The sequence below is a fragment of the Neoarius graeffei genome, chromosome 6 (assembly GCF_027579695.1).
Source record: "Neoarius graeffei isolate fNeoGra1 chromosome 6, fNeoGra1.pri, whole genome shotgun sequence".
Lineage (NCBI taxonomy): Eukaryota > Metazoa > Chordata > Actinopteri > Siluriformes > Ariidae > Neoarius > Neoarius graeffei.
Window position 1 is genome coordinate 36,078,286 of NC_083574.1, and position 26,842 is coordinate 36,105,127.

At 42.0% G+C, this 26,842-nt stretch overlaps 2 protein-coding genes across 2 annotated transcripts in view; one reads left to right on the plus strand and one right to left on the minus strand.

Moving 5' to 3' along the window:
* The window catches only part of mapk8ip2 (mitogen-activated protein kinase 8 interacting protein 2), a 186,397-nt gene that overhangs the window by 138,744 nt on the left and 20,811 nt on the right, over positions 1 to 26,842 (minus strand). The window lies entirely within an intron of this gene.
* LOC132887424 (gastricsin-like) lies at positions 7,404 to 17,031 on the plus strand. Its single transcript, XM_060922897.1, has 9 exons — positions 7,404 to 7,459; positions 7,589 to 7,727; positions 7,798 to 7,915; positions 9,280 to 9,398; positions 12,977 to 13,176; positions 14,768 to 14,884; positions 15,053 to 15,206; positions 16,671 to 16,766; positions 16,876 to 17,031. Exons 1-9 carry the CDS (start codon positions 7,404 to 7,406, stop codon positions 17,029 to 17,031), a joined length of 1,155 nt encoding a protein of 384 aa, XP_060778880.1.

The following is a 26,842-nucleotide window of genomic DNA, read 5'->3' on the forward strand; positions in this document are numbered from 1 at the left end:
TCATATACCGTGAGCAGAGAAAAACAAAATGGCGGATTGTTTTTACTGAACCAACCGGGGACAAATTAAAAACTCTACTTGAAAACAAACCAACCCCCCCCCCCAAAAAAAAGCAACAAAATATGGCATAAAAGTATTTGATGAAAAAAACATATTGTTTTTTATTTTTCAAGAATTATTATTAAAGCATTTTTCACAAATCGCTACTGTCATTTCGCTGGTTTGTTTACATTCTAAGCGGAAATTATTTTGTCCGACCTTCTGTACAAAGATTTTACTTATTGAATTTGCAAAAAATTAAAATAAAAATGCTCTGTTTCTCAAAATCCAGTGAATGTGGATAGAATAAAACAGTTATTCCACTCAATCTGGTCGTACATGGCTTATAGACAACTCGGCTATTGGCTCATGTATAACTTGATTTCATGGAACAACTGTTAATTACTGTGCATGAAGGTGGTCTGGAAGATGCAGACTTCATTTTCTCAGCCTATTAACATTCGAGTAAGACGAATATAAGATTACAGCGTCACATGATCCTTCGTCCTTGTCCCTCATTGTCATTTCTATAATCACCAATGGCATTACATAAAGATGAGCGTCAGAAATTCTTAGAGGAACGCTGTGCTAGGCAGATGAAATTTGAGAATATAAAGTCATGCAGCATACAATCTAGCAGCTCAGTTTGTGTACTTTTAGAGTAACCTTTGTTCGGCTGTGCTCAAAGTAACCTCATTATGCAGGGTTTACAGGTTTGAGCAAAATTCCCCACACCACCTACATCTCCAAAACAACATAAATGACCTGACACTTCCCTGAACAATTTGGGCATTGGGAAAAGAAGACTTGTTTTTGTTTTTCTCAGCCTTTTTTCACATGTACTTCTTCTGTATGGATATCTCCCCATCTTCACATTACACAGTTCTGTTTATCATAAACACACTGTCTGCACTTACACTCACCGGCCACTTTAATAAGAACTGATTCTTGAGTCTAAGATCCCTGTTCTTGGCTGCAGGACTGGAACCCAATGTGGGCTTCTGCTGTTGAATGATGAGATGCTTTTCTGCTCACCACGGTTGTAAAGAGTGATTATATGAGTTACTATATCCTTCCTGGCAGCTCGAACCAATCTGGCCAGTTTCCTCTGACCTCTCTAATTGACAAGGCGTTTGTTTCCACCCACAGAACTGTCGCTCACGCAAAGTTTTTTTGCACCATTCTGTATAAACTCTAGAGACTGTTGTATGTGAAAATCCCAGGAGATCAGGAGCAGTTTCTGAAATACTCAAACCAGTCCATCTGGCTCAAACCAACACCCATGCCACAGTGAAAGAAAGTCAGACTCTGAGATCACAATTTTTTACATTCTGATGTTTGAAGTGAACATTAACTGAATCTCTTGATTTGTATCCGCATGATTTTATGTGAAAGGATTGGCTGATTAGATAATTAAATAAAACAGCAAGTGGTTGGGTGTTCCTAATAAAGTGACCAGTAGGTGTATACTTTGCCTTTTGTCAAATCAGGTAACCGTCCTGTCCGCTGCTTCTCCCTTAAGCATGGTGCAGCATGATTCCTGCCACAATAAGGTCTTTTTGCAGCTCCTATTTTTAGCCACTTGGTGCAAAAATAACTCAGCATGCATGATCACTCAGAAGAGGTCATCTCATCTCATCTCATCTCATTATCTGTAGCCGCTTTATCCTGTTCTACAGGGTCGCAGGCAAGCTGGAGCCTATCCCAGCTGACTACGGGCGAGAGGCGGGGTACACCCTGGACAAGTCGCCAGGTCATCACAGGGCTGACACATAGACACAGACAACCATTCACACTCACGGTCAATTTAGAGTCACCAGTTAACCTAACCTGCATGTCTTTGGACTGTGGGGGAAACCGGAGCACCCGGAGGAAACCCACGCGGACACGGGGAGAACATGCAAACTCCGCACAGAAAGGCCCTCGCCGGCCATGGGGCTCGAACCCGGACCTTCTTGCTGTGAGGCGACAGCGCTAACCACTACACCACCGTGCCACCCAAGAGGTCATTATTATCATTATTATTTCAATAAAATTTAAAATGTATGGATATGTGAATGAAAAAATGAACAATTTAGTATCTGAATAGTTGATATTTATACAGGGGACACCAACCACTATGGACGAGTCACCACTGATTTTTTTTTTAATTGTTGTACAACTGTGCTGTTACAGTAACATTATTAGTACCTGTTAAAAACTAGAAATGTAAATAAACAACAGTAACCTTGGGCTTTTTATAGGACTGTATTGTTTCTGATAACAGCAAGAATTTTCCTTGAAGCTGATGATAAGAGAGTGAATATTTTCCTTTTGGCAAAATATTTAAGAAATGATACAGCGATAGCAGTGACCTTGATAAAGCCCTTATGGAATCATAGGAAAGATTAACATAAAATTATTTCCCACAGAGATATGGAAGATTAAAATAAGTTTTTAAAATGGTCTTGCCTTGGGAAACACTGGGTCCATGTTATACAACCCCAATTCCAAAAAAGTTGGGACAAAGTACAAATTGTAAATAAGTTGGAATGCAATAATTTACAAATCTCAAAACCTGATAGGGTATTCACAATAGAACATAGACAACATATCAAATGTCGAAAGTGAGACATTTTGAAATTTCATGCCGAATATTGGTTCATTTGGCAGCACGGTGGTGTAGTGGTTAGCGCTGTTGCCTCACAGCAAGAAGGTCCAGGTTCAAGCCCCGTGGCCAGCGAGGGCCTTTCTGTGCGGAGTTTGCATGTTCTCCCCGTGTCCACGTGGGTTTCCTCCGGGTGCTCCGGTTTCCCCCACAGTCCAAAGACATGCAGGTTAGGTTAACTGGTGACTCTAAATTGACCGTAGGTGTGAATGTGAGTGTGAATGGTTGTCTGTGTCTATGTGTCAGCCCTGTGATGACCTGGCGACTTGTCCAGGGTATACCCTGCCTTTCGCCCGTAGTCAGCTGGGATAGGCTCCAGCTTGCCTGCGACCCTGTAGAACAGGATAAAGCGGCTAGAGATAATGAGATGAGATATTGGCTCATTTGAAATTTCATGACAGCAACACATCTCAAAAAAGTTGGGACAGGGGCAATAAGAGGCTGGAAAAGTTAAAGGTACAAAAAAGGTACAGCTGGACGACCAAAGTGCAACTCATTAGGTCAATTGGCAATAGGTCATTAACATGACTGGGTATAAAAAGAGCATCTTGGAGTGGCAGCGGCTCTCAGAAGTAAAGATGGGAAGAGGATCACCAATCACCCGAATTCTGTGCTGACAAATAGTGGAGCAATATCAGAAAGGAGTTCGACAGTGTAAAATTGCAAAGAGTTTGAACATATCATCATCTACAGCGCATAATATCATCAAAAGGTTCAGAGAATCTGGAAGAATCTCTGTGCGTAAGGGTCAAGGCCGGAAAACCATACTGGGTGCCCGTGATCTTCGGGCCCTTAGACGGCACTGCATCACATACAGGCATGCTTCTGTATTGGAAATCACAAAATGGGCTCAGGAATATTTCCAGAGAACATTATCAGTGAACACAATTCACCGTGCCATCCACCGTTGCCAGCTAAAACTCTATAGTTCAAAGAAGAAGCCGTATCTAAACATGATCCAGAAGCGCAGACGTCTTCTCTGGGCCAAGGCTCATTTAAAATGGACTACTGTTCTGTGGTCAGACGAATCAAAATTTGAAGTTCTTTATGGAAATCAGGGACGCCGTGTCATTCTGACTAAAGAGCAGAAGGACGACCCAAGTTGTTATCAGCACTCAGTTCAGAAGCCTGCATCTCTGATGGTATGGGGTTGCATTAGTGCGTGTGGCATGGGCAGCTTGCACATCTGGAAAGACGCCATCAATGCTGAAAGGTATATCCAGGTTCTAGAGCAACATATGCTCCCATCCAGACGACATCTCTTTCAGAGAAGACCTTGCATTTTCCAACATGACAATGCCAAACCACATACTGCATCAATTACAGCATCATGGCTGTGTAGAAGAAGGGTCCAGGTACTGAACTGGCCAGCCTGCAGTCCAGATCTTTCACCCATAGAAAACATTTGGCGCATCATAAAACAGAAGATACGACAAAAAAGACCTAAGACAGTTGAGCAACTAGAATCCTACATTAGACAAGAATGGGTTAACATTCCTATCCCTAAACTTGAGCAACTTGTCTCCTCAGTCCCCAGACGTTTACAGACTGTTGTAAAGAGAAAAGGGGATGTCTCACAGTGGTAAACATGGCCTTGTCCCAACTTTTTTGAGATGTGTTGTTGTCATGAAATTTGAAATCACTTAATTTTTCTCTTTAAATGATACATTTTCTCAGTTTAAACATTTGATATGTCATCTATGTTCTATTCTTAATAAAATATGGAATTTTGAAACTTCCACATCATTGCATTCTGTTTTTATTTACAATTTGTACTTTGTCCCAATTTTTTTTGGAATCGGGGTTGTACAAATGTTATAAAATAAATAAATAAATAATCTTTATAAATTCTTTCCCTTTCTCAAGCTGGTGGCATGGCACTTTCTTGTACCACTCTTTACTCTATACTCGTACACTGTGTTATGAACTATGAACTAGCCTGTCTCGCAGATGTTCCACATCATTAAAGCTAGACGGCCTTTCGGTTTCATAAAATTTGTGAAATTTAGTTCCCTCTGAAATTTGGTAATTGTGATATATGTTTATTTCTGCAATATCTAAAAAAACAAACAAAAAAAAACACCAGGCCATTTTGTGGCTGGGAAGTTATTTAATTTAATTTGAGGGGATTCTCAAGTACCGTATTTTCTGGACTATAAGCCGCTACTTTTTTCCTAGGTTTTGAACCATGCGGCTTATACAAAGGTGCGGCTATTCTGTGGATTTTTCTTCCACCGCTAGGGGCGCTCTAACCGGAAGTAGAATCAAAAATAAGATAGACGAAAAATCAATGCAAAGAAGAATTAGCAGATCTTTAGCAGATAGAACACGCACGACAAATTACTAACTGGTAATTATTTTCAAATCCAGCGAAGATGATTAAAGTGACTTGTGGTTTCAAACACAGGAGAAATGAAGGTAAATAAATACCGGTTATTTTCTCTTGGTTCTGTTCCGTTTTAATCAGCAAAGTTGCTGCCGTGTTAAAAGGCACTGTTCGGAAAGAATCTGTTCAGGTACATACATGTACATTTACAGTCCAAAATCGTTCTGTACATGCAGTAAATATCTAATTTTTCAACATAGATATCTGCGGCTTATAGCCCGGTGCGGCTTGTATATCTTTTTTTTATTTTTAATTTTTAAATAGAGCGGATGCGGCTTATATACAGGTGCGCTCTATAGTCCAGAAAATACGGTAAATAATATGCATGAAATTGCTCGCTTCAAACAGTCAAGCAGACAGAGGAAGTTCGTGTGTGCATGTGCAGGTTTACCTTCTTCTTTTTCTTCTTCTTTTGGGTTTTATGTCAGCTGGCATCCACAGTGTTGCATTACTGCCATCTACAGGTTTACCTTTGACCGTGCACTGACAGTTCCATCATTCTGTCACAAAACGAACAGCTGATCACACCGAGATGCTCGCTGACCGCCGCTATTTATTAGTTTGGTCCTGTGTTTCCTTTCTTTCATATATAACATAACGTCTTTTCTTCTTGCTTTCCGTTACTGTCGTCGGTCTTTCATGTTTCATTCGCGTCCGCCATTTCCCTCTCCTGTTTCAAATTTGTATCCCATGATGCCTTGTGCAAATGGGGAAAGCCAACCATGTGATGCATGACGTAGTATCTAGAATTGGATCTTGGTGAAGAAGGAAAATATGACGGAGAATTTTAGGCCACGTGGCTCAAAATTCATTAATTGTTCTATTTTTAAAAAACTAATAAAATTGGAAGTCTGTGATTTGAATTCAGTAGCTTTCAGTCCACTAAAGAAAAATAATTGGTTGTCAGGGAAAATTCTTTTATGACCTACACTTGAAAAATCTGAAAGGCAGTCTATCTTTAATGTACCTATAAATGGTTAAAAAGTACAACATGCTGTTCATACATAATTTTATCAAAAAAATTGTAATCATTAGCAAAGTATTGTGATAAAAGTGAAATGAAACACTTCAGAACACAATGTTGTACATTGCATGATAAACTCCGGGACGGTATCAGGGCGGCACGGTGGTGTAGTGGTTAGCACTGTTGCCTCATAGCAAGAAGGTTTTGAGTTCAAGCCCAGTGACTGACAGGGGCCTTTCTGTGTGGATTTTGCATGTTCTCCCCGTGTCTGTGTGGGTTTCCTCCGGGTGCTCCGGTTTCCCCCACAGTCCAAAGACATGCAGTTAGGTTGACGTGGGGCAGCCGTGGGCTGAAGTGCCCTTGAGCAAGGCACCTGACCCCTGACTGTTCCCTGGGCGTTGTGTGTGGCTGCCCACTGCTCTGGGCGTGTGCGTGTGTTCACTGTTTCAGATGGGTTAAATGCAGAGGATGAATTTCACTATGCTTGAGTGTGCATGTGACAAATAAAGGTTTCTTCTTCTTCTTCTCTGCTTTGTGTCGGGATACATCTCACTGATTGATTAATTTCCTGAAACAGCACACCGTAAAATGGTTTATTCCTTACTTTATAAATGGTAATACTTACTGGAAATATTATACTTACGTAAAATATTTAGATTTTTGATTACATTTTCAAAGAGGGCGGCACGGTGGTGTAGTGGTTGGCGCTGTCGTCTCACAGCAAGAAGGTCCGGGTTCGAGCCCCGTGGCCGACAAGGGCCTTTCTGTGTGGAGTTTGCATGTTCTCCGCGTGGGTTTCCTCCGGGTGCTCCGGTTTCCCCCACAGTCCAAAGACATGCAGGTTAGGTTAACTGGTGACTCTAAATTGACCGTAGGTGTGAATGTCAGTGTGAATGGTTGTCTGTGTCTATGTGTCAGCCCTGTGATGACCTGGCGACTTGTCCAGGGTGTACCCCGCCTTTCTCCCGTAGTCAGCTGGGATAGGCTCCAGCTTGCCTGCGACCCTGTAGAACAGGATAAAGCAGCTAGAGATAATGAGATGAGATGAAATTAGATTTTCAAAGAGACTATATTAGAAAAAAAAACAGTAAGGATGCACATAGCCAATTAGGATGCATTTGATTTATTCCTTTTTAGTGTTTTCCCTCTGAGTTTTGGCTCCATCCCTTTACTGGTACAAATCTTGTTTGTGTGTCTTATCAAGAAAGGCTGGCATAGGGTGAGTGTTTCCATCAGAGAGAAAAGTGCTGACACAGGTAAAGACGAGTTTATATGCATAATGATATGTGGCTGGTGTGCGTATAAAAAGCCTGCGTTGTGCGAATGATCTGTGTGTTCATTCGGGCAAACGGAGAACAAGAATCACTATGAAGGGCCTCATCATCCTTTTGGCGTGCTTCATCATCTCGGCGGAAGCCTTCAAGTAAGTTCTATGCCTTTACCGTTTGATGATGACTCTCGCAACTCTTTCATTTACACACGCCACTCTACAGTTGTGAATAGTGTTGGCTTTATATATTGTGTTTAGTCAAGGCTTTGTCTGTCTGTGCAGGGTTCCCCTGATAAAGGGTAAGTCCATCAGAGAGCGTCTGAGGGAGAAGGGCATCCATCTGCCCTACACTGATCCAGCCCTTAAATATCACCCAGAGGTCCTGGCCACTTCTGCCATTAATTCCTTAACCTATGCTGATGTAAGTTGAATCACAATTTTACTTCTTAAACCAGCCAAAGCGTTCATCTGATCAGTCTCCTGTGTTTTAGTCATACTACTTTGGCGTGATCAGTGTCGGCACACCACCCCAGTCCTTCCAAGTGCTCTTTGACACAGGCTCTTCCAATCTGTGGGTGAACTCGGTGTACTGCAGCACCCAGGCATGCAGTAAGTTCATATCTATACACTCTACCACAGGGCTGCATTACTACACTAGAAACAATGGCACCTGGAAGCAGGGGTGGACAGTAACGAAGTACATTTCTTGAGTCCTGTACTTAAGTACACTTTTTGAGTATCTGTACTTCACTTGAGTATTATTTTTTCTGGAAACTTATGACTTTAACTTCATTACATTTGAAAGACAAATATCGTACTTTTCACTCCACTACATTTCTATCAAGGTCTTCGTTACTCGTTACTATGAAGCAGCTTTGAAAGTGGATTTTTTTCTTTTCTTTTCTAAAACGTGATTGGTTTTTCCGCAGGTGACACTGAGACAGTCTATCGGTAATCACTAGGGTCACATCACGTCCATAGACTGGATAAAATCAAGTTCAATGATTTCTCCGCACTGTGATTTAACACAATTAGTTGATGGCAGAATGGAAGGAGGCGGTTATTCTGGGGAATGCACGCACACCCATGGCCATACCTAGAACCCATGTTTCAGTTTTCTGAAAGGATTAAAGATTTGTTTAATTTTAAATGTTTGCTTTGTTTGCCTAAAACGAACCACATCACGGCCAACAAAAACTCGCCGTCCAACCTGCGGAAGCACACTGAGGTCTGTAAATGTTTTATTCCAAGAGAAAACTTGCAATGAAGTTGTCTGTGCTTTTAGAGCTAGCGATAACGTTGCAATAGCTATGCAGTCTGGTTAGTCATTGACTTTCTATGGATTTGCCCACCAAGTTGCCATCGCCCTGTCCACGACTAACGTTAACACATAGCTAGTTAACTTGGACACTGTTAGTTAGCATGTAAAAACGGAGTTACACCAAGATGAATAACGTTAACTTATCTGAAGTCCTTTCAGAAATATGTTTTAGCATAATCTTGCCAAATAAACAGAATGTAGAAATCTTTCTTTTCTAGTAGCGTTAGCTGCCCAATATGATTTTGAGTTTGAAAAGCGTTTTCTAGCATGTCTGGTGGAGTTTCACTGACTAGCTAGCTTAACGTTAAACCACCATGATGGCACAGCATGCGTTTGTTTTGTAAATCCAGTTGGTTGTTTCAGAGGCATTAGGTTTTGTCAGCGTTGTGGCAATAATACAACAATGCATTGACAGAAAATGTACTTTTAATACTTAAATATTTTTAAAAGCAAGTACTTCAGTACTTTAATTTCAGTAAAAATTTGACTGGACAACTTTCACTTGTATCGGAGTAACATTTGACCAGTGGGATTTTGTAAGTCATTAAGTTGGGTACTTTGTCCACCTCTGCCTGGGAGTTTTACAGACATACTGTGTGTGCAATGAGGCAAAAGAGATATTTATAACACATTTTGGCATTTCTCTCCTCAGCTGCAAAAACACAGTTTAACCCTCAGCAGTCCTCCACCTTCCAGAACACTTCCCAAACCTTCTACCTGCCCTATGGAGCTGGAGCTCTCTATGGCGTCTTCGGTTATGACACTGTCTCTGTGAGTGTTTTAGCTTATATTTTATCACATATAAACTTGAATATACTATAACTCTTATGTTCCAGGCTGCATATGTTATAAATGGTAAGAGACTAAACGCTGTAATTTCACCATGACCAAAAAAAAAAAAAAGTTTAAAAAAAAAGCCCCATATTGCTGTGATACTGGAGGGGTCTGAATGAAAATTAATACAAAATCAAGAGGTGTGTTTCAGTGATATCTGATCAAATTATCTTCCCTTGTTCCCTTTTAGGGCCTGGTCCCACAACACCGATAACTATAACTATACCTATAACTACAACTATAACTAACCTTCTGCCTGAATTTACACTACCGTTCAAAAGTTTGGGGTCACTTTGAAATGTCCTTATTTTTGAAAGAAAAGCACTGTTCTTTTCAATGAAGATCACTTTAAACTAATCAGAAATCCACTCTATACATTGCTAATGTGGTAAATGACTATTCTAGCTGCAAATGTCTGGTTTTTGGTGCAATATCTCCATAGGTGTATAGAGGCCCATTTCCAGCAACTCTCACTCCAGTGTTCTAATGGTACAATGTGTTTGCTCATTGCCTCAGAAGGCTAATGGATGATTAGAAAACCCTTGTACAATCATGTTAGCGCAGCTGAAAACAGTTGAGCTCTTTAGAGAAGCTATAAAACTGACCTTCCTTTGAGCAGATTGAGTTTCTGGAGCATCACATTTGTGGGCTCGATTAAATGCTCAAAATGGCCAGAAAAATGTCTTGACTATATTTTCTATTCATTTTACAACTTATGGTGGTAAATAAAAGTGTGACTTTTCATGGAAAACACAAAATTGTCTGGGTGACCCCAAACTTTTGAACGGTAGTGTAGCTCCAGTCTGGAGCAGAAACACCACAACTGTAATCCCACTATAATATCGCTTGGTCCTGACACTCAGGGAAATAAACGCATGCAACTGAGGAACAGTCATGGAAGTTTTTTTCCAAGTTGTAGCACATTATTCCGAGTCATACTATACAGCTTGGACACCAAAACAACCCATGTACACAGTCCAGTGGTTGATATAATACGGATAGGTCACAGACAAAGAAAATATAATAAAAAAAGATACAAAATACAGAATGGTTAAAGATTTTAATACGGATGCATCACGGATGCTAATAATTTACGGATTGGTCACAGACGTTTCAGTATATTACAGATTGGTTACCGATTTCATACAGATGATGCATCACGGATAAAAAATTAAGAAGTCTAAAACAATTCAACGTTTGGACTGCCGAAGTTCATCATTAAAATATCTTACCTGCATTTATGTGTTTACGTTATTAATTTACTATTGATATTTCACAGAAAATCACATATCTGTGAAAAAAGATCCGTGCTCTGTATTAAATTTTTTATTTTCCGTGAATCCATATTCCGTGACTTCATGATGCAACAAGGATGTATAAAGATGCCCGGGGAAAAATAGCACGTGCTCAGACAACGTAGCATATAAATAAACAATTATCTGATTGGTCAGATGTTTATCGGATCGGGTCCAGGCCTGGAAAAATGGCTCCAGAAGCAATCTCACCAATACGGATAAACCCAGGCCTGGGCTATAGGGATCATTATCAGTCTGTGACCACCAACCATATAAACTGCAGGGGACCGATTTATTTATAGTTATCGATATAGTTGTAGTCATCAGTATTGTGGGACCGGGCCTTAAGGATTGCGTGTGGGTACCAGTGACTCAGTAGATCTTATTGGAATGACATCGAATTTGCATCAATATTTTGGTGGTAGAATTTAGCTGATTGGTATAAATTATGACAAATACAGTACCAGTCAAAAGTTTGGACAGACTTATTCATAGTAATAAGCAAGTGTGTCCAAACTTTTGACTGGTACTATACGATTTCTGTTTTCACATGCACTTCTGTTGGTGTAAATCAGAGCCGGTTCAGACCTCCATGGGGCCCTAGGCAAAATTCTGCTCAGGGGCCCTCTTAACTGAACCCCAAAATGTTTAACAGTCGCACCTGACACCCACTGCTTCCACTCATCCCCCCTTTAAACATATTGCACTAGTGTCGCCACCTGTTGGTCTAACTCCAAATAAATACAGACCAAATCAGACCAAATCAAATCGAACTCAATGTGAAACAAATTACTCAACATTAAAAATTTCCCTTTCTGCACTTTCTGGATGCAAAATCATCAATAATGTCGTTATATGATATAACACATACTGCTTGTGTGTTCAGGACTACCCTCATGCTGCTTCAGAATGGCGTTGGCATTTGACCAGTCATTAACACCTTCTCCTATTATTTTGTGTTTTTTTGTGGAAAAGAGCTTACAGCAAAAACAATACACAGTGTTGTTTTTCACTGAGTATGAAATTACTCCTGGTATTACCAGGAGTATTACCAGCTCCTGGTAATCTTTTCACCATTTGACTGCCGTCTCTGTAATAATCCTGGATGGAACCCTATTCTGGACTTGTCTTTGGGGTAAGAAAAATCTACTCCTGGCTTGAATGGACCTCTGCGCACTAACTCAGTCCGCATACAGTCCGTTAAGACTGGGGGCCGGTCTGCTGGATCATTTGGTGGAGCAGAGACTGTTGCTTTAGGGTCTGAGCTAGCTTCTGATGCTTGCTGTGCACACGTGGTTGTGTGAATCATGGCCGAGGCTGCCTGTTCTTCCCCGGTGTCTGTACTTGACAACGGTGGCTGTACTGGACCTGTGCTGCTGCTTGTACTGGCTGAGGCAGCTGCATATGACTCATCTGTGCCTGTCCTATCTGGTTTTGTCCCTCCACTGGCTGACTGGCTGGACTCTGTGCTGCTTGTTAGAAACTTAAGCATAGCACCTGTAAAATAAGGCTACTATTAATTCGGCTCCATCAAATTGGCTGCACTTGTTTTACCTTCAGATACTGTACTTAAAATGTAGGTGATTTAGATTATTGTTTAGCCTATTTAGCACCATTGTCATAATATTTCACGAGTTTTATTTATTCACTAATATATCTGCATCTATATTTGCCTGTGGGCTATCCAAGCAGACAAAATTCAATCTTAGTAAATATTTATCCATTACTTTCCATTTTGTATAAGTGCAGTTGTAACTACACTCAGAACGATTGATATAACACAAATTGTAGAAGCCAGCAAGACGCACACGGAGACCGTCCGGGGTTCACCCAGGGCTCACCGCCCTGTTATGTAGGTCAAACACCGACTAGCCCCGTCCCTCCCACCCGGAGAAGAGAGTTACTTGACTGCTGTTCCCGCTGTTCATTTTCATGCAGTTTCTTTTTCCTTTTTTCACTCCCCAAGGGATAACTCCGCTTCATCTTGCTAGGTTGATGCACATGCACTGGGAATCTGACGTGCACGAGCAGCGCGACGGACGGTCACGTCGTCAAGTTTTGTTTTTTTTTTCCCTCCGGGCCTCTGTGAGTTTGCGGGGCCCTACGCAACGTGCATAGTGTGCATATTGGGTGAACCGGTACTGGTGTAAATCATGTGTAAGCCTTTAGAACACAGCATTTAGGAGAGAGCCTGTCTTTTTTTTTTTTAACTTTTGTTAGGTGGCTGGCATCCAAGTCCCCAATCAGGAGATTGGTCTGAGCACTAACGAGCCAAGCCAACCCTTCCTGAGTGCTCCATTTGATGGAATTCTTGGTCTGGCCTTCCCATCTCTTGCTGTTGGAAATGCCATGCCCCTTGTGGACAACATGATGCAGCAGGGTCTCCTTGACCAAAACCTGTTTGGAATCTATCTGAGCCCGTAAGCAATGAGAGAAACAGTATTGCAACACTAATAATACAGAGTACCAGTCAAAGGTTTGGACACACCTACTCATTCATCGGTGTTTCTCTATTTTAATTATTTTCTACACTGTAGAACAATAAGACATCAAAACTATGAAATAACATCTGGAACATATATGGAATTATGTCTCATCTCATCTCATTATCTCTAGCCGCTTTATCCTTCTACAGGGTCGCAGGCAAGCTGGAGCCTATCCCAGCTGACTACGGGCGAAAGGCGGGGTACACCCTGGACAAGTCACCAGGTCATCACAGGGCTGACACATAGACACAGACAACCATTCACACTCACATTCACACCTACGGTCAATTTAGAGTCACCAGTTAACCTAACCTGCATGTCTTTGGACTGTGGGGGAAACCGGAGCACCCGGAGGAAACCCACGCGGACACGGGGAGAACATGCAAACTCCACACAGAAAGGCCCTCGCCGGCCCCGGGGCTCGAACCCAGGACCTTCTTGCTGTGAGGCGACAGCACTAACCACTACACCACCGTGCCGCCCTATGGAATTATGTATTAAACAAAAACATGTTCCATATTTTAGATTCTTCAAAATAGCCACCATATACCTTGATGACACTTTACACGCTATTGGCATTATCTTAGCCAGCTTCATGAGGTCGTCACCTAGAATGCTTTTCAATTAACAGGTGCCTCGTCAAAAGTTAATTCGTGCAATTTCTTGCCTTCTTAATGCCTTTGAGATCAAACAGTAATTATTCTATCCACATTCACTGGATATGAGCAATCGCGCACTCTGATTGGCTACTCTACTACTAGGCTATCAGCTCATGTACCATGAGTAGAGAAAGCAAAATGGCAGAGCGTGTTGCTGAACCAACCGAGGACGAAATAAAAACTCTACTAGAAAACAAAACCCCAAAAATATTTTTTTAAAAAGCAACAAAATATGGAACGAAAGTATTTCATGATAAGAATGTATCTATTTTTTATTTTTTGAGAATTATTATTATAGCATTTTTCACAAATTGCTACTGTCATTTCGCCGGTTTGTTTACATTCTAAGCGGAAATTATTTTGTCGGACGTTTTATCTAAAGTTTTTATTTATCAAATTTGCAAAAAAAAAAAAAAATCTGGTTATCAAAATCCAGTGAATGTGGATAGAATAAAACAGTTCTTCCACTCAATTTCGTCATACATGGCTAATAGCCGACTTGGTGCTACGCGCCTTGTCGGCTATCAGCTCATTTACGACGTGATTTTGTTGAATAACTCTTAAATAGTAAATAATAATACAGTAAATAGCCCTATTCCACAACTGTACTAATCCATATTACGTCAAGAACCGCTTAACTAAGTAAAGAAAAACGATACCCATCATTACTTTAAGACAGGAAGTGACTTTTAATTAATTAAAAAAAAGAAAAACTATTGAATTCGAAGGTGTGTCCAAACTTTTGACTGGTCCTGTAACTCAAACGTGAATTTGACCATCCATATACAGAAATATATAGGGTTTTCTTCATTCTTGTTTCATTGGTATGGACTGATAACTAAACCTCTATGGCTCTGATTGTTCAGGGTTGGAGGGTATGGCAGTGAGGTGGATTTTGGTGCTGTGGACACCAGCATGTATCAGGGTCAGATCTCCTGGACACCAGTGACAGCTGAGACCTACTGGCAGATTGGCATTGAGGAGTAAGTGCCATTCATCACAAGAAGTTTCTTAAGTCTTAGCAACTACACAGTTATTGGCCATTCTGAAAACTACTCATACATCTCGGTATATATCACTGAATAATCTCTACTTACATGCTTTAAGTTACTTGGAATGTTTTTCTAATCATAAACATTAATCTGGCTCAGGTTCCAGATTAATGGACAGAGCACTGGCTATTGCTCTCAGTATGGTGGCTGCCAGGCCATTGTGGACACCGGTACCCCCAGCCTGACTGCCCCAAGTTCCATCTTGTCCTCTGTGATGCAGTATATTGGAGCACAGGAGAACAGTTATGGCGAGGTACTCACACACATAAAATTGAAGTGGGGAGAGAGGGGGGAATCTATAACATTTGCAAAACGATTTGCAATGTAAAATGTAAATGCAAAAAAAAAAAAGGTAAAAGTTTTAATGAGGGTAAAGGTTATAAGGTGATTATGTAAGTATTCACTACCTTCATGCCATCGGTGAAGAATTGAGGGAGAAAAAGGGATTTGTGTGGAAACTGGTCGTTAGGGCTTAATTACTCCATATCTTCATTATTAATTGGAATTATGCACATTTGGGTAGAAGCTATATGCTCCCCAGACAGACCTACCTTCCTGCCAAAAAGAATAAAAATCGGTGAAGAACTGAGAGAGAAGACGCGATTTTCGTGAAATGTGGATGACGCTGGACGGACAACAAACAACACATGATGGCCAGATGGGCTAATAAAACATCAATTATTAATGATGGAAAGAATATGTAATGACCACAATTCTCTCTAAATGAGGCCAGCTACCAAAAATCAGTGACTGGGTAAGAAGGGCATTAGTTAGAGAAGAGGCCAAAGGTAACTCTTTATCTGATCGTACCACCATCACTGTTGGGTTTCCAGCAAACCCAGCATTTAACTTTTGGTGTCATTAGACGAGACAATCTACATTTCTGCTGAGTCTCCAACATGCCTTTTGGCTAACCTCAAACTTCAGTGATTTCTGGGTTATGGTTGTACTATGAGGGCAGCACGGTGGTGTAGTGGTTAGCACTATTGCCTCACAGCAAGAAGGTCCTGGGTTTGAGCCCAGTGGCTGATGGGGGCCTTTCTGTGTGGAGTTTGTATGTTCTTCCCGTGTCTGTGTGGGTTTCCTCCGGGTACTCCGGTTTCCCCCACAGTCCAAAGACATGCGGTTAGACTAATTGGAGGGTCTAAATTGACTGTCGGTGTGAATGTGAATGTATCAGCCCTGCAATGATTTGGCGACTTGTAGAGGTGTACCCCACCTCTCGCCCATAGTCAGCTGGGATAGGCTCCAGCTTGCCTGCGACCCTGTACAAGATAAGCGGCTACAGATAATGGATGGATGGATGGATGGATGGTTGTACTATGAACAGCTTCTCCCACCTGAGATGCAAATCACTCCAGCGCATTCAGAGTTACCCTTGGCCTCTTGTTTACATCTGTTTCATCTCCTCTTTACCCAGTCACTAACTTTTGGTGGATGGCCTCCATTAAGCTAAGCCATGGATGTGCCATATTCTTTATTATTTTCAAATTATAATATCAACCAAACCCTGATTGATATTTTTCCAGAAGTTTGTATTGGTGCTGTTAACATGAATAAATGGAGAGCTCCAAATGCAACATTTTTAGTCCTATGACAGCATCGGAGCATCGTTGCAATTGTACTGAACTGTCAGTACTATGGATCCCTGATTACAGCCATCTTTCGAGAATGTACCTACAAATTTGTCTGAAATATCTTCCGCACTATTTTACAGTATGTTGTGGACTGTAGCCAGATCAACAGTCTCCCCACTCTGACCTTCACCATCAGTGGAGCGACTTTCCCTCTGGGTCCGTCTAACTACATCCTGGTAAGCTCCTCTCTACAACTGAAGGAAGATACACTAACGGGTTCTGATAAATAGTGAGATAAACTTGGAGGAACTCTAATGCCTGATTATCTAGTGTGTATGTTCACAGAACCAGGGTGGCTATTGCACCGTTGACATCACCCCCACCTACCTGGGCTCTCAGAACAGCCAGCCTCTCTGGATCTTTGGCGACGTCTTCCTCAGGGCTTACTACTCTGTGTTTGACCGTGCTAACAACCAAGTGGGCTTTGCTCAGGCAGCCTGAACATCAACAACAACTCTACAGAAATCTCTAATGGAAGCTATGGTCTCCATGGCATTATTAATACCTGTATTAATTACACAGAAATTGAAAGATCTCTGTAGTAGACTGCTACTTACTGGAATTTCTTTTTTCTTTCCATTTCAATATTACCAGTTGTGCGTAAATGCATTAATGTATTTTGGTGTTGAACTGTTTTCAAACAAAAGTTTATATTTAAATATATCTCCCTGTAACATATGTTAACCACGCAATCTTTCAATTAAATATTAAAATCATGAAATACAAAAATCATCTCTAGTACTGAGTCTATGTGAAAGCACAGAACATGAAGGGTTAATCAAATGCCAACTAAACTGAATGCAAACATGTACTCGGGTTATTCATCTCTTTACTTGCACATCCTCGAATCAGTTAAGCTGCTGGGGTTGACCTAAACCTAACAGAAGTCCAAATCTACTTGACAAGTTGAGACTGACAAACCGATCCAAACTCAATCTGACAATCAAGTTTAATGTCAAAAACGTCTCATGTCATCTCATTATCTCTAGCCGCTTTATCCTATTCTACAGGGTTGCAGGCAAGCTGGAGCCTATCCCAGCTGACTACGGGCGAAAGGCGGGGTACACCCTGAACAAGTCACCAGGTCATCACAGGGCTGACACATAGACACAGACAACCATTCACACTGACATTCACACCTACGGTCAATTTAGAGTCACCAGTTAACCTAACCTGCATGTCTTTGGACTGTGGGGGAAACCGGAGCACCCGGAGGAAACCCACGCGGACACGGGGAGAACATGCAAACTCCACAAAGGCCCTCGCCGGCCACGGGGCTCAAACCCGGACCTTCTTGCTGTGAGGCGACAGCGCTAACCACTACACCACCGTGCCACCCCGTTCTGAAAGTCTTATAGCAAATCAATAATATTTAACAATTATTCCACGAAATCGAGTCATACATGAGCTGATAGCCGACGAGGCACATATCATAGAGTCGGCTATAAGCCATGTACGATAAGACTGAGTGGAATAACTGTTTTATTCTATCCACATTCACTGGATTTTGAGAAACAGAGCATTTTATTTTTATTTTAGAATGTAAAAAACAGTGCAATGACAGTAGCAATTTGTGAAAAATGCGATTATAATAATTCTTGAAAAATAAAAAAGATACGTTCTTACCATCAAATACCTTTAGTCCATATTTTGTTGCTTTTCTGTGGTATTTTGGGGGGTTTTGTTTTCGAGGAGAGTTTTTATTTCGTCCTCAGTTGGTTCAGCAACATGTTCCGCCATTTTCTTCTTCTTCTTCCAGGTTTTTTTGGTGGTTGGCACCAACTGGGCTGGAGAGTGGAACAGGAGATTCTTGGGGGGACGACTGTATTTTTTTCGCTATTTCTGTTTCTTTTAAATACTTAATAGCAAAGTGATATATCTGACTTGATGTGTTCCACCAGTTTGTTTTTCTCTACTCACGGTATATGAGCTGATAGTCTAGTAGCAGAGTAGCCAATCAGAGCACGCAACTGCTCATATCCAGTGAATGTAGATAGAATAAATACAAATATACAGATCTTCAAACAGGGCGGCACGGTGGTGTAGTGGTTAGCGCTGTCGCCTCACAGCAAGAAGGTCCGGGTTCGAGCCCCGTGGCCGGCGAGGGCCTTTCTGTGCAGAGTTTGCGTCTTGTCCACGTGGGTTTCCTCCAGGTGCTCCGGTTTCCCCCACAGTCCAAAGACATGCAGGTTAGGTTAACTGGTGACTCTAAATTGACCGTAGGTGTGAATGTGAGTGTGAATGGTTGTCTGTGTCTATGTGTCAGCCCTGTGATGACCTGGCGACTTGCCCAGGGTGTGTCCCGCCTTTCGCCCATACGTAGTCAGCTGGGATAGGCTCCAGCTTGCCTGCGATCCTGTAGAACAGGATAAAGCGGCTAGAGATAATGAGATGAGATCTTCAAACAGTACACAGTTCATGTACTTATTTCATCAAAGGTTGTGACTTGTTGCAATACTATTGCTGGCTTACTACAATAGCTGTGCAGAAGTGTACATCAGGGAGTCTGTTGGACAAAACCAAACAGTTGCTTGAATGAACATTTTTGACTCTCTTGGTGGTCAGGTATACTGTACAGTTGCAGGATGACAAAAGTCCACATTCATTAACACAGGAGCATACTCAATATGAGGCTGTACTTGTGTGTCACTGCATGAGTCACGTTACTGCATTCATTCATTCATTCATTCATTCATTCATTCATTCAGCTTCAATAAAGACTTTATCCTGGTACAAATTTCTTCATATTTTGTTCACAATTCCATCAGTGTGGGTAGCAACAGCATTAAACAAGCCCTATGTACAGTTGTGGTCAGAAGTTTACATACAATGACATGAATGCCATCATGGATATGAATCTCATGGCAATATTTGGGCTTTCAGTAATTTCTTTGAACTGTTCTTTTTCTGTGGCAGAATGATTGTACAGCATACATCAATTAAAAAAAGCACGAGAATTGGGTGCACAAGTTTTAATTTTCTTTGGGTTTTCTGAAATCAACACAGGGTCAAAATTATACATCCAGGGTCAAAAATATACATACAGCACACCTAATATTTGGGTAAAATGTCTCTTTGCAAGATTCACCTTGATCAAACATTTTTGTTTACCATGAACAAGCTTCTGGCAGGGCGGCACGGTGGTGTAGTGGTTAGCGCTGTCGCCTCACAGCAACAAGGTCCGGGTTTGAGCCCCGTGGCCGGTGAGGGCCTTTCTGTGCGGAGTTTGCATGTTCTCCCCGTGTCCGCGTGGGTTTCCTCCGGGTGCTCCGGTTTCCCCCACAGTCCAAAGACATGCAGGTTAGGTTAACTGGTGGCTCTAAATTGACCGTAGGTGTGAGTGTGAATGGTTGTCTGTGTCTATGTGTCAGCCCTGTGATGACCTGGCGACTTGTCCAGGGTGTGTCCCGCCTTTCGCCCGTAGTCAGCTGGGATAGGCTCCAGCTTGCCTGCAACTCTGTAGAACAGGATAAAGCAGCTAGAGATAATGAGATGAGATGAGAAGCTTCTGGCAGAATTCTGGTTGGATATTTTACGATGTGAAATCTACTCTTCATGGTAGAATTGGTAGAGTTCAATTTTTTTTTTCTTGGCATGGACTCGACTTATAAGCATGGTCCATATATTTTCAATAGGGTTGAAGTCAGGGCTTGTTTTAAGCTTAATTTTAGCCTGCTTTATCCTCCACAACCAGCTCTGATACATGTTTGGGTTCATTGTCCTGTTGTAACTCCCAAGTCTCAAGTCGTATTCAAGTTTCTGATGGTTTATGCTGAAGAATTCTGAGGTCGTCCTCCTTCTTCATTATTCCATCCACTTTGTGCAATGAACCAGTTCCACTGGCAGCAAAACAGCCCCAAAGAAAGAAAGAAAGAAAGAAAGAAAGAAAGAAAGAACAACTTTATTCATCACATACTTCTGAAATTTCCTTTCTGCACCTAACCCATCTGAAGCAGTGAATACACACATGCACACACACGTGAGCAATGAGCACACACACATACCCAGAGCAGTGGGCAGCCATGCTAACAGCGCCCGGGGAGCAGTAGGGAGTTACGTGCCTCGCTCAAGGGCACCTCAGCCCAAGGCCATCCCATATTAACCTAACTGCATGTCTTTGGACTGTGGGGGAAACCGGAGCACCCAGAGGAAACCCACGCAGACATGGGGAGAACATGCAAACTCCACACAGAAAGGCCCTCGCCAGCCACTGGGTTCGAACCCAGAACCTTCTTGCTGTGAGGCGACCATGCTAACCACTACACCACCGTGTGTATTTTCCATTTTCCACGGTGGTCATTGTGGCTAAACAACTCAATCTTTGTCTCATCTGACCATACAGCTATCCTCCAGAAGGCTTCTTTTTTTGTCCGTGTGGTCAGCTTCAAACTTTAGTAGCTTGAAGGTGTAAATTTTGGAGCAGGGGGTTATTTCTTGGATAGCAGCCTCTTAGTTCATGGTGATCTGAACTGTAGACAGTGATCCATCAGCTTCCAGTTCATGGCAGGGCTGTGCCATGGTGGTTCCCGGGTTGTTCCTGACCATCCAAACCAATTTCCTTTCAGCTGGTGACAGTTTGGGTTTTCTTGAAGCAAAGTGGCTTGGCAAAGTGACTACAACTCACAATAACTTGGATACAATTGTTTGAACTGACCTTGGAATTTTGTTTAGAAATGGCTCCAAGAGACAGTCCGGAGTTGTGTATATCTGTGATCCTGTTTCTCAGATCTGCACTGAGCTCCTTGGACTTTCCCCATTTTACTGTGTGTTGGTCAATCCAATGAGTGCTGTAAACAAACCCTTTTTATGAAGGCACAGAGAAGCTACCAGCTGTAGTCAATCATGATCACTAACAGGAAGTTAAGAAACCTTGGCCTTGGCAAGATAAAAGACATTTTGGAAGTTTCAGCACCTCTGAATTAATAATCTAAGTGAGTGTATGTAAATTTTTGACCCTGTGTTGATTTTAAAAAACCCAAAGAAAATTAAAACTTGTGCACCAAATTCTAACTTTTTTTTTTATTAAAGATGTATGCTGTACAATCATTCTGCCACAGAAAAAGAACAGTTCAAAGAAATTACTGAAAGCCCAAATATCGCCATGACATTCATATCCAAGATGACATTCATGTCACTGTATGTAAACTTCTGGCCACAACTGTAATATTTGCAAGTACCTGAACGGGAAATGTTTTCAAAACTGTGATTTAAATGCAAATTTATTTAACATCCTTAAAGTGAATATCCTGGACCAAATTCATTTTTTTTTTTTGTATGACAGTATGTCCCTTTACACACTCATCCAGAAGGGTCATTTTGCACAAGGCCATCTGTCTACAGCAGAAAAAAAATAAAATAACAAAACGCGTCTGGAAAAATCCCAAGGGAGTCTGGAGCCAGATGTGTGACGTCACCTGCGGAAGCGCCAGCAGGCTGCGCGAGCTTGCACGGTTTCAGTGCACAGCCTGTGTAGACCAAGCGCTCCCATTTCTCTCTCATTGTCCGGTCTTTTGGGAAATGAGTACTAATCCCATCAAGATTGGTGTTGCTACACCCTCCTATGATACATCTGTTAACCATTTTCATAATTATGTGATAACGTTGAAGAAATTTGCAGAAAACCACCAGGTCGTTTTCTCATAAACAAACCAGCGCTGGCGTAGGATTCAGAGGGAGGTGTCCCGCACGCAACGCCACGAAAATCAATGTTTCCCGGGAAATCCAAATGCCAAGTTTTTTCAGAGGCGGACCAATTCGCCTCAAATGGCTTGATTTCAACTGAATTTTTCTGGTATTGCGCAAGGTAAAAAAATAGCAGAGAATGCAAAATGTGACATATTTGACCAAAGTTTAATATAAAATAGGAGAATTACATTGACCTTGCTCCTGAATTTACCCGTGATATGCACGTTAATGAGTACACAACTCTAGAAAATATACTGTAGTAAAAGCAAAGAAATCAGGTCGAACTCTTAAGAAGCCATTTACAGAATCAATGAATCAGTCAATGGATCAATAATGTCTATCCAGGGGATATTAGTTCACCGGTCATATGGCTGCATAGTTAGCTATTATTCATGGTTCAGCTCGAAGTCAAACTAAAAGTCAAAGAACAACAACAACAACAAAAACCTTTTGTGTGTGTGTGTTTATCACATGGGTGTGTGTATTTCATCACCCTGAAGTCACTCCCTGCAGCGACCCACTGCTGAAACCTCCTATGACTCCCTCCTTATTACAATGGGCGGGGCCTGTTCAGTACTGTCATCGGCTGTTGCCATGGCAGCTAGTGCTGGCTAATGGGTGATGTCACACCATGAGCAGAAAAAAAAACTCCCTGAGGGTTAGGGCTCATTAAATAAGCTGAGGTCACCTTTAACAGCTGTCACCATGACAACTACATCCTACCAGAATACAAGCTCATTTGCTTACTCATCCCATTTTCATCTTGGGTTTCAAGTCAGCAATTTGAGAGAATACACGTGATATACTGTATGTACTCTCTGCTTTATAAATCATAACAAATACAGTCATTGTACTGTTAAGGATTTCTCTTCCAAGAAATGAACCGATTGAGCTACATCTTACCATATTAAACAGCATGTAATAATTTTAAGTCGTGGGTGGCGTGTTATTTTGCTCAGTAATATGCACACTATTGTTCCTGGAAAAGAAAAGTAAAGGAGTAAGATTTCAAGAGCGCTTGACACTCCTCTTTCATACAAACTGCACCACAGAGAGGATTTACAGACTGGTTGCCAATTGACATGTCGTTGCTCAGCGGGAATGCTAAAGTCATTTCAAAAACACACAACAATTTAATGGCATATAATGAGCATATGGGCTTTCCATCTCCTCCTCCTCCTCCTCCCTGCACCCTGCCTTTATTCCAGTCTTTTCTTTCTCTAAAATAAAGAAGACTTTGAAGCAACAATAACGAAGAAGCTCATTAAAAATTGCCAGTATGTGTCCACACACACACACACACACACAGACGCACAGCCTGCAGCACTGCATGCCATGTGCCTGCATAAATTATGTAATGGTAGGAGATGAGACTGGATAGCCTGATGCTGGAAATGACAGAAAGATTAAAGAAAAGGGCACTAAAAAAGGAAAAGAAAGAGGGAATTAATCAACAATATAACAGATGAATACGCAGCTGTACAACTGTACTGAATGCAATTGTTAAAAAATGCCACCTAAATATATACACTACATAAATTCTACACATATATAAAAATTACACTTATCTGATTATCCAATGCCCATCCATCCATTCATCCATCCATCCATTATCCGTAACCGCTTATCCTGTACAGGGTCGCAGGCAAGCTGGAGCCTATCCCAGCTGACTATGGCCGAGAGGCGGGGTACACCCTGGACAAGTCGCCAGATCATTGCAGGGCTGACACATATGCCCCTTTTCCACCAAAGCAGTTCCAGGGCTGGTTCGGGGCCAGTGCTTAGTTTGGAACCAGGTTTTCTGTTTCCACTGACAAAGAACTGGCTCTGGGGCCAGAAAAAACAGTTCCAGGCTAGCACCAACTCTCTGCTGGGCCAGAGGAAAGAACCGCTTACATCGGGGGGGGCGGAGTTGTTAAGACCAACAACAATAGCAAGACCACGAAAGGTCGCCATTTTTAAGCGACGAGAAGCAGCAGCTGTACAAACGCAAAGTCATCCATTATTATTATTGTTGCTGCTCCGTGTTGTTGTTGCTTCGATGTTCGCGCCAAGGTTTATGCAAACGCAGCGACGTAACTGACGTATACAGCGACGTAATGACGTGGCTCCCCTTAGCACCCCAAGCTATGGAAAAGCAAACTGGTTCTCACCTGGCTCGCAAGTTGAACGAGTTGTGAACCAGCACCAGCACTGGCCCCGAACCAGCCCTGGAACCGATTTGGTGGAAAAGGGGTAATAGAGACAAACAACCATTCACACTCACATTCAATCTAGAGCCACCAATTACCCTAACCTGCATGTCTTTGGACTGTCGGGGAAACCGGAGGACACGAAGGAAACCCACGCAGACACGGGGAGAACATGCAAACTCCACACAGAAAGGCCCTCGTCAGCTGCTGGGCTCGAACCCAGAACCTTCTTGCTGTGAGGCGACAGTGCTAACCACTACACCACCGTGTGTATTTTCCATTACTTTTAATTCCTCCAAAAAATCTGCTTGAGGATTTTACTCGAAAATAAATCTCATCCACAGAATCTGAGCATCAAAGCATAGACAGGAACTCAAGGGAGAAAGAAAATGGCAGCTGTACCGGACTGCAAGCATAAAGCTGAAAGTGTAATACAACATAATGTCGAAGCTATGAGCAAGATCACGATAAGCACAATATTAAAGTTTTATTATATTGCAATGATGAAAATTCACAGTCCCTTTGCAGCAAACAGGAATTTGTTCATAGATTTTTGGTGAAATTAGAGGAGTTTGTTAAAGCACAGGGACAAACACAGTTCAATAAACAAGTCATGTGATTTGTCAGATGAACCTGGTTCCTCCTCAGCTACAGAGATTCCACAGCGCCTGATCTACCCCAGGACAGCTTTGTATTTTTTTTGTTATTTTAATGCTGTAATTAAGCAGATTGAACATTTCATACTGTAATACAAGTAATGAGAGTATTGTATTTCCATGTCAGCATGAGTGTGCTTGGTTTTATTAAATCACAGTTTCAGTGCACAGCCTGTGTAGACCAAGCGCTCCCATTTCTCTCATTGTCTGGTCTTTTGGGAAACGATGAGTACTAATCCCATCAAGATTGGTGTTGCTACACCCTCCTACGATACATCTCATCTCATCTCATTATCTCTAGCCGCTTTATCCTTCTACAGGGTCGCAGGCAAGCTGGAGCCTATCCCAGCTGACTACGGGCGACAGGCGGGGTACACCCTGGACAAGTCGCCAGGTCATCACAGGGCTGACACATAGACACAGACAACCATTCACACTCACATTCACACCTACGCTCAATTTAGAGTCACCAGTTAACCTAACCTGCATGTCTTTGGACTGTGGGGGAAACCGGAGCACCCGGAGGAAACCCATGCGGACACGGGGAGAACATGCAAACTCCACACAGAAAGGCCCTCGCCGGCCCCGGGGCTCGAACCCAGGACCTTCTTGCTGTGAGGCGACAGCGCTAACCACTACACCACCGTGCCACCCCTACGATACATCTGTTAACCATTTTAATAATTACGTGATAATGTTGAAGAAATTTGCAGAAAACCACCAGGTCGTTTTCTCATAAACAAACCAGCACTGACGTAGGATTCAGAGGGAGGCGTCCCGCACGCGACGTCACGAAAATCAATGTTTGCCGGGAAATCCAAACGCCAAGTTTTTTCAGAGGCGGACCAATTCGCCTCACATGGCTTGATTTCAACTGAATTTTTCTGGTATTGTGCAAGGTAAAAAAATTGCACAAAATGCAAAATGTGACAGATATTTGACCAAAGTTTAATATAAAATAGGAGAATTACATTGACCTTGCTCCTGAATTTACCCGTGATATGCACTTTAAGCTGTCATTGTGTCTCGATTCATTCATACAAAGTCATTACCTAAGTGGTATACTGGATGAAAATGACACACAGCATTACTAGCTTCTTTTAGCTGGTAACATGATTTGCTCTGATTTGATTGCATGGCTGTCTGTCACATGGCTAAATGCACACACACACACACACACACACACACACACACACACACTTTCTGTATGCAGCTGCAAAGGACGCGTGCTGAAATAAGCCGATCATAAATGCCAGTGACACGTTTGACACAAACCTCACGCTTATAACACATTATACGGAGACAGAGCCTGTTTTCACAATCAGCAACACTCATCAAGGCACTGGCACATCAAATATACTTTCAGGTAAAAGATGAGATTATTTTCATTATAGAAATACAGTAAAACAACAGGACAGTACACTGACATCGTGGGTAATGTTGCCATCGCACAGCTCCTGAGTCCCCGGTTCGATCCTGAGTTGGGGTCAGTGTGGACAATGTTTCACATGTTGTCCTCATGTCCCTCTATATTTCCTGCAGGTTCTTTCCACCTCCAAAAACATGCTGGTATGTGGAATGGCTATGCTTCATTTGAATCAGCGTGTGAATATATGTACTGTGTATATCAGGGCTGTGCTCTATGACTATATCCACATTCACTGGATATGAGCAATCGCATGCTCTGATTGGCTACTCTACTACTAGTCTATCAGCTCA

What these genes read in the sequence shown, in the direction of transcription:
- LOC132887424 (XM_060922897.1), top strand. Translation starts at nt 7,404, where the DNA reads ATGAAGGGCCTCATCATCCTTTTGGCGTGCTTCATCATCTCGGCGGAA. An exon ending in CTGCAGCACCCAGGCATGCA is followed by an intron (nt 7,916 to 9,279) that starts GTAAGTTCATAT and finishes TTCTCTCCTCAG; the next exon opens with CTGCAAAAACACAGTTTAAC. An exon ending in TGGCAGATTGGCATTGAGGA is followed by an intron (nt 14,885 to 15,052) that starts GTAAGTGCCATT and finishes AATCTGGCTCAG; the next exon opens with GTTCCAGATTAATGGACAGA.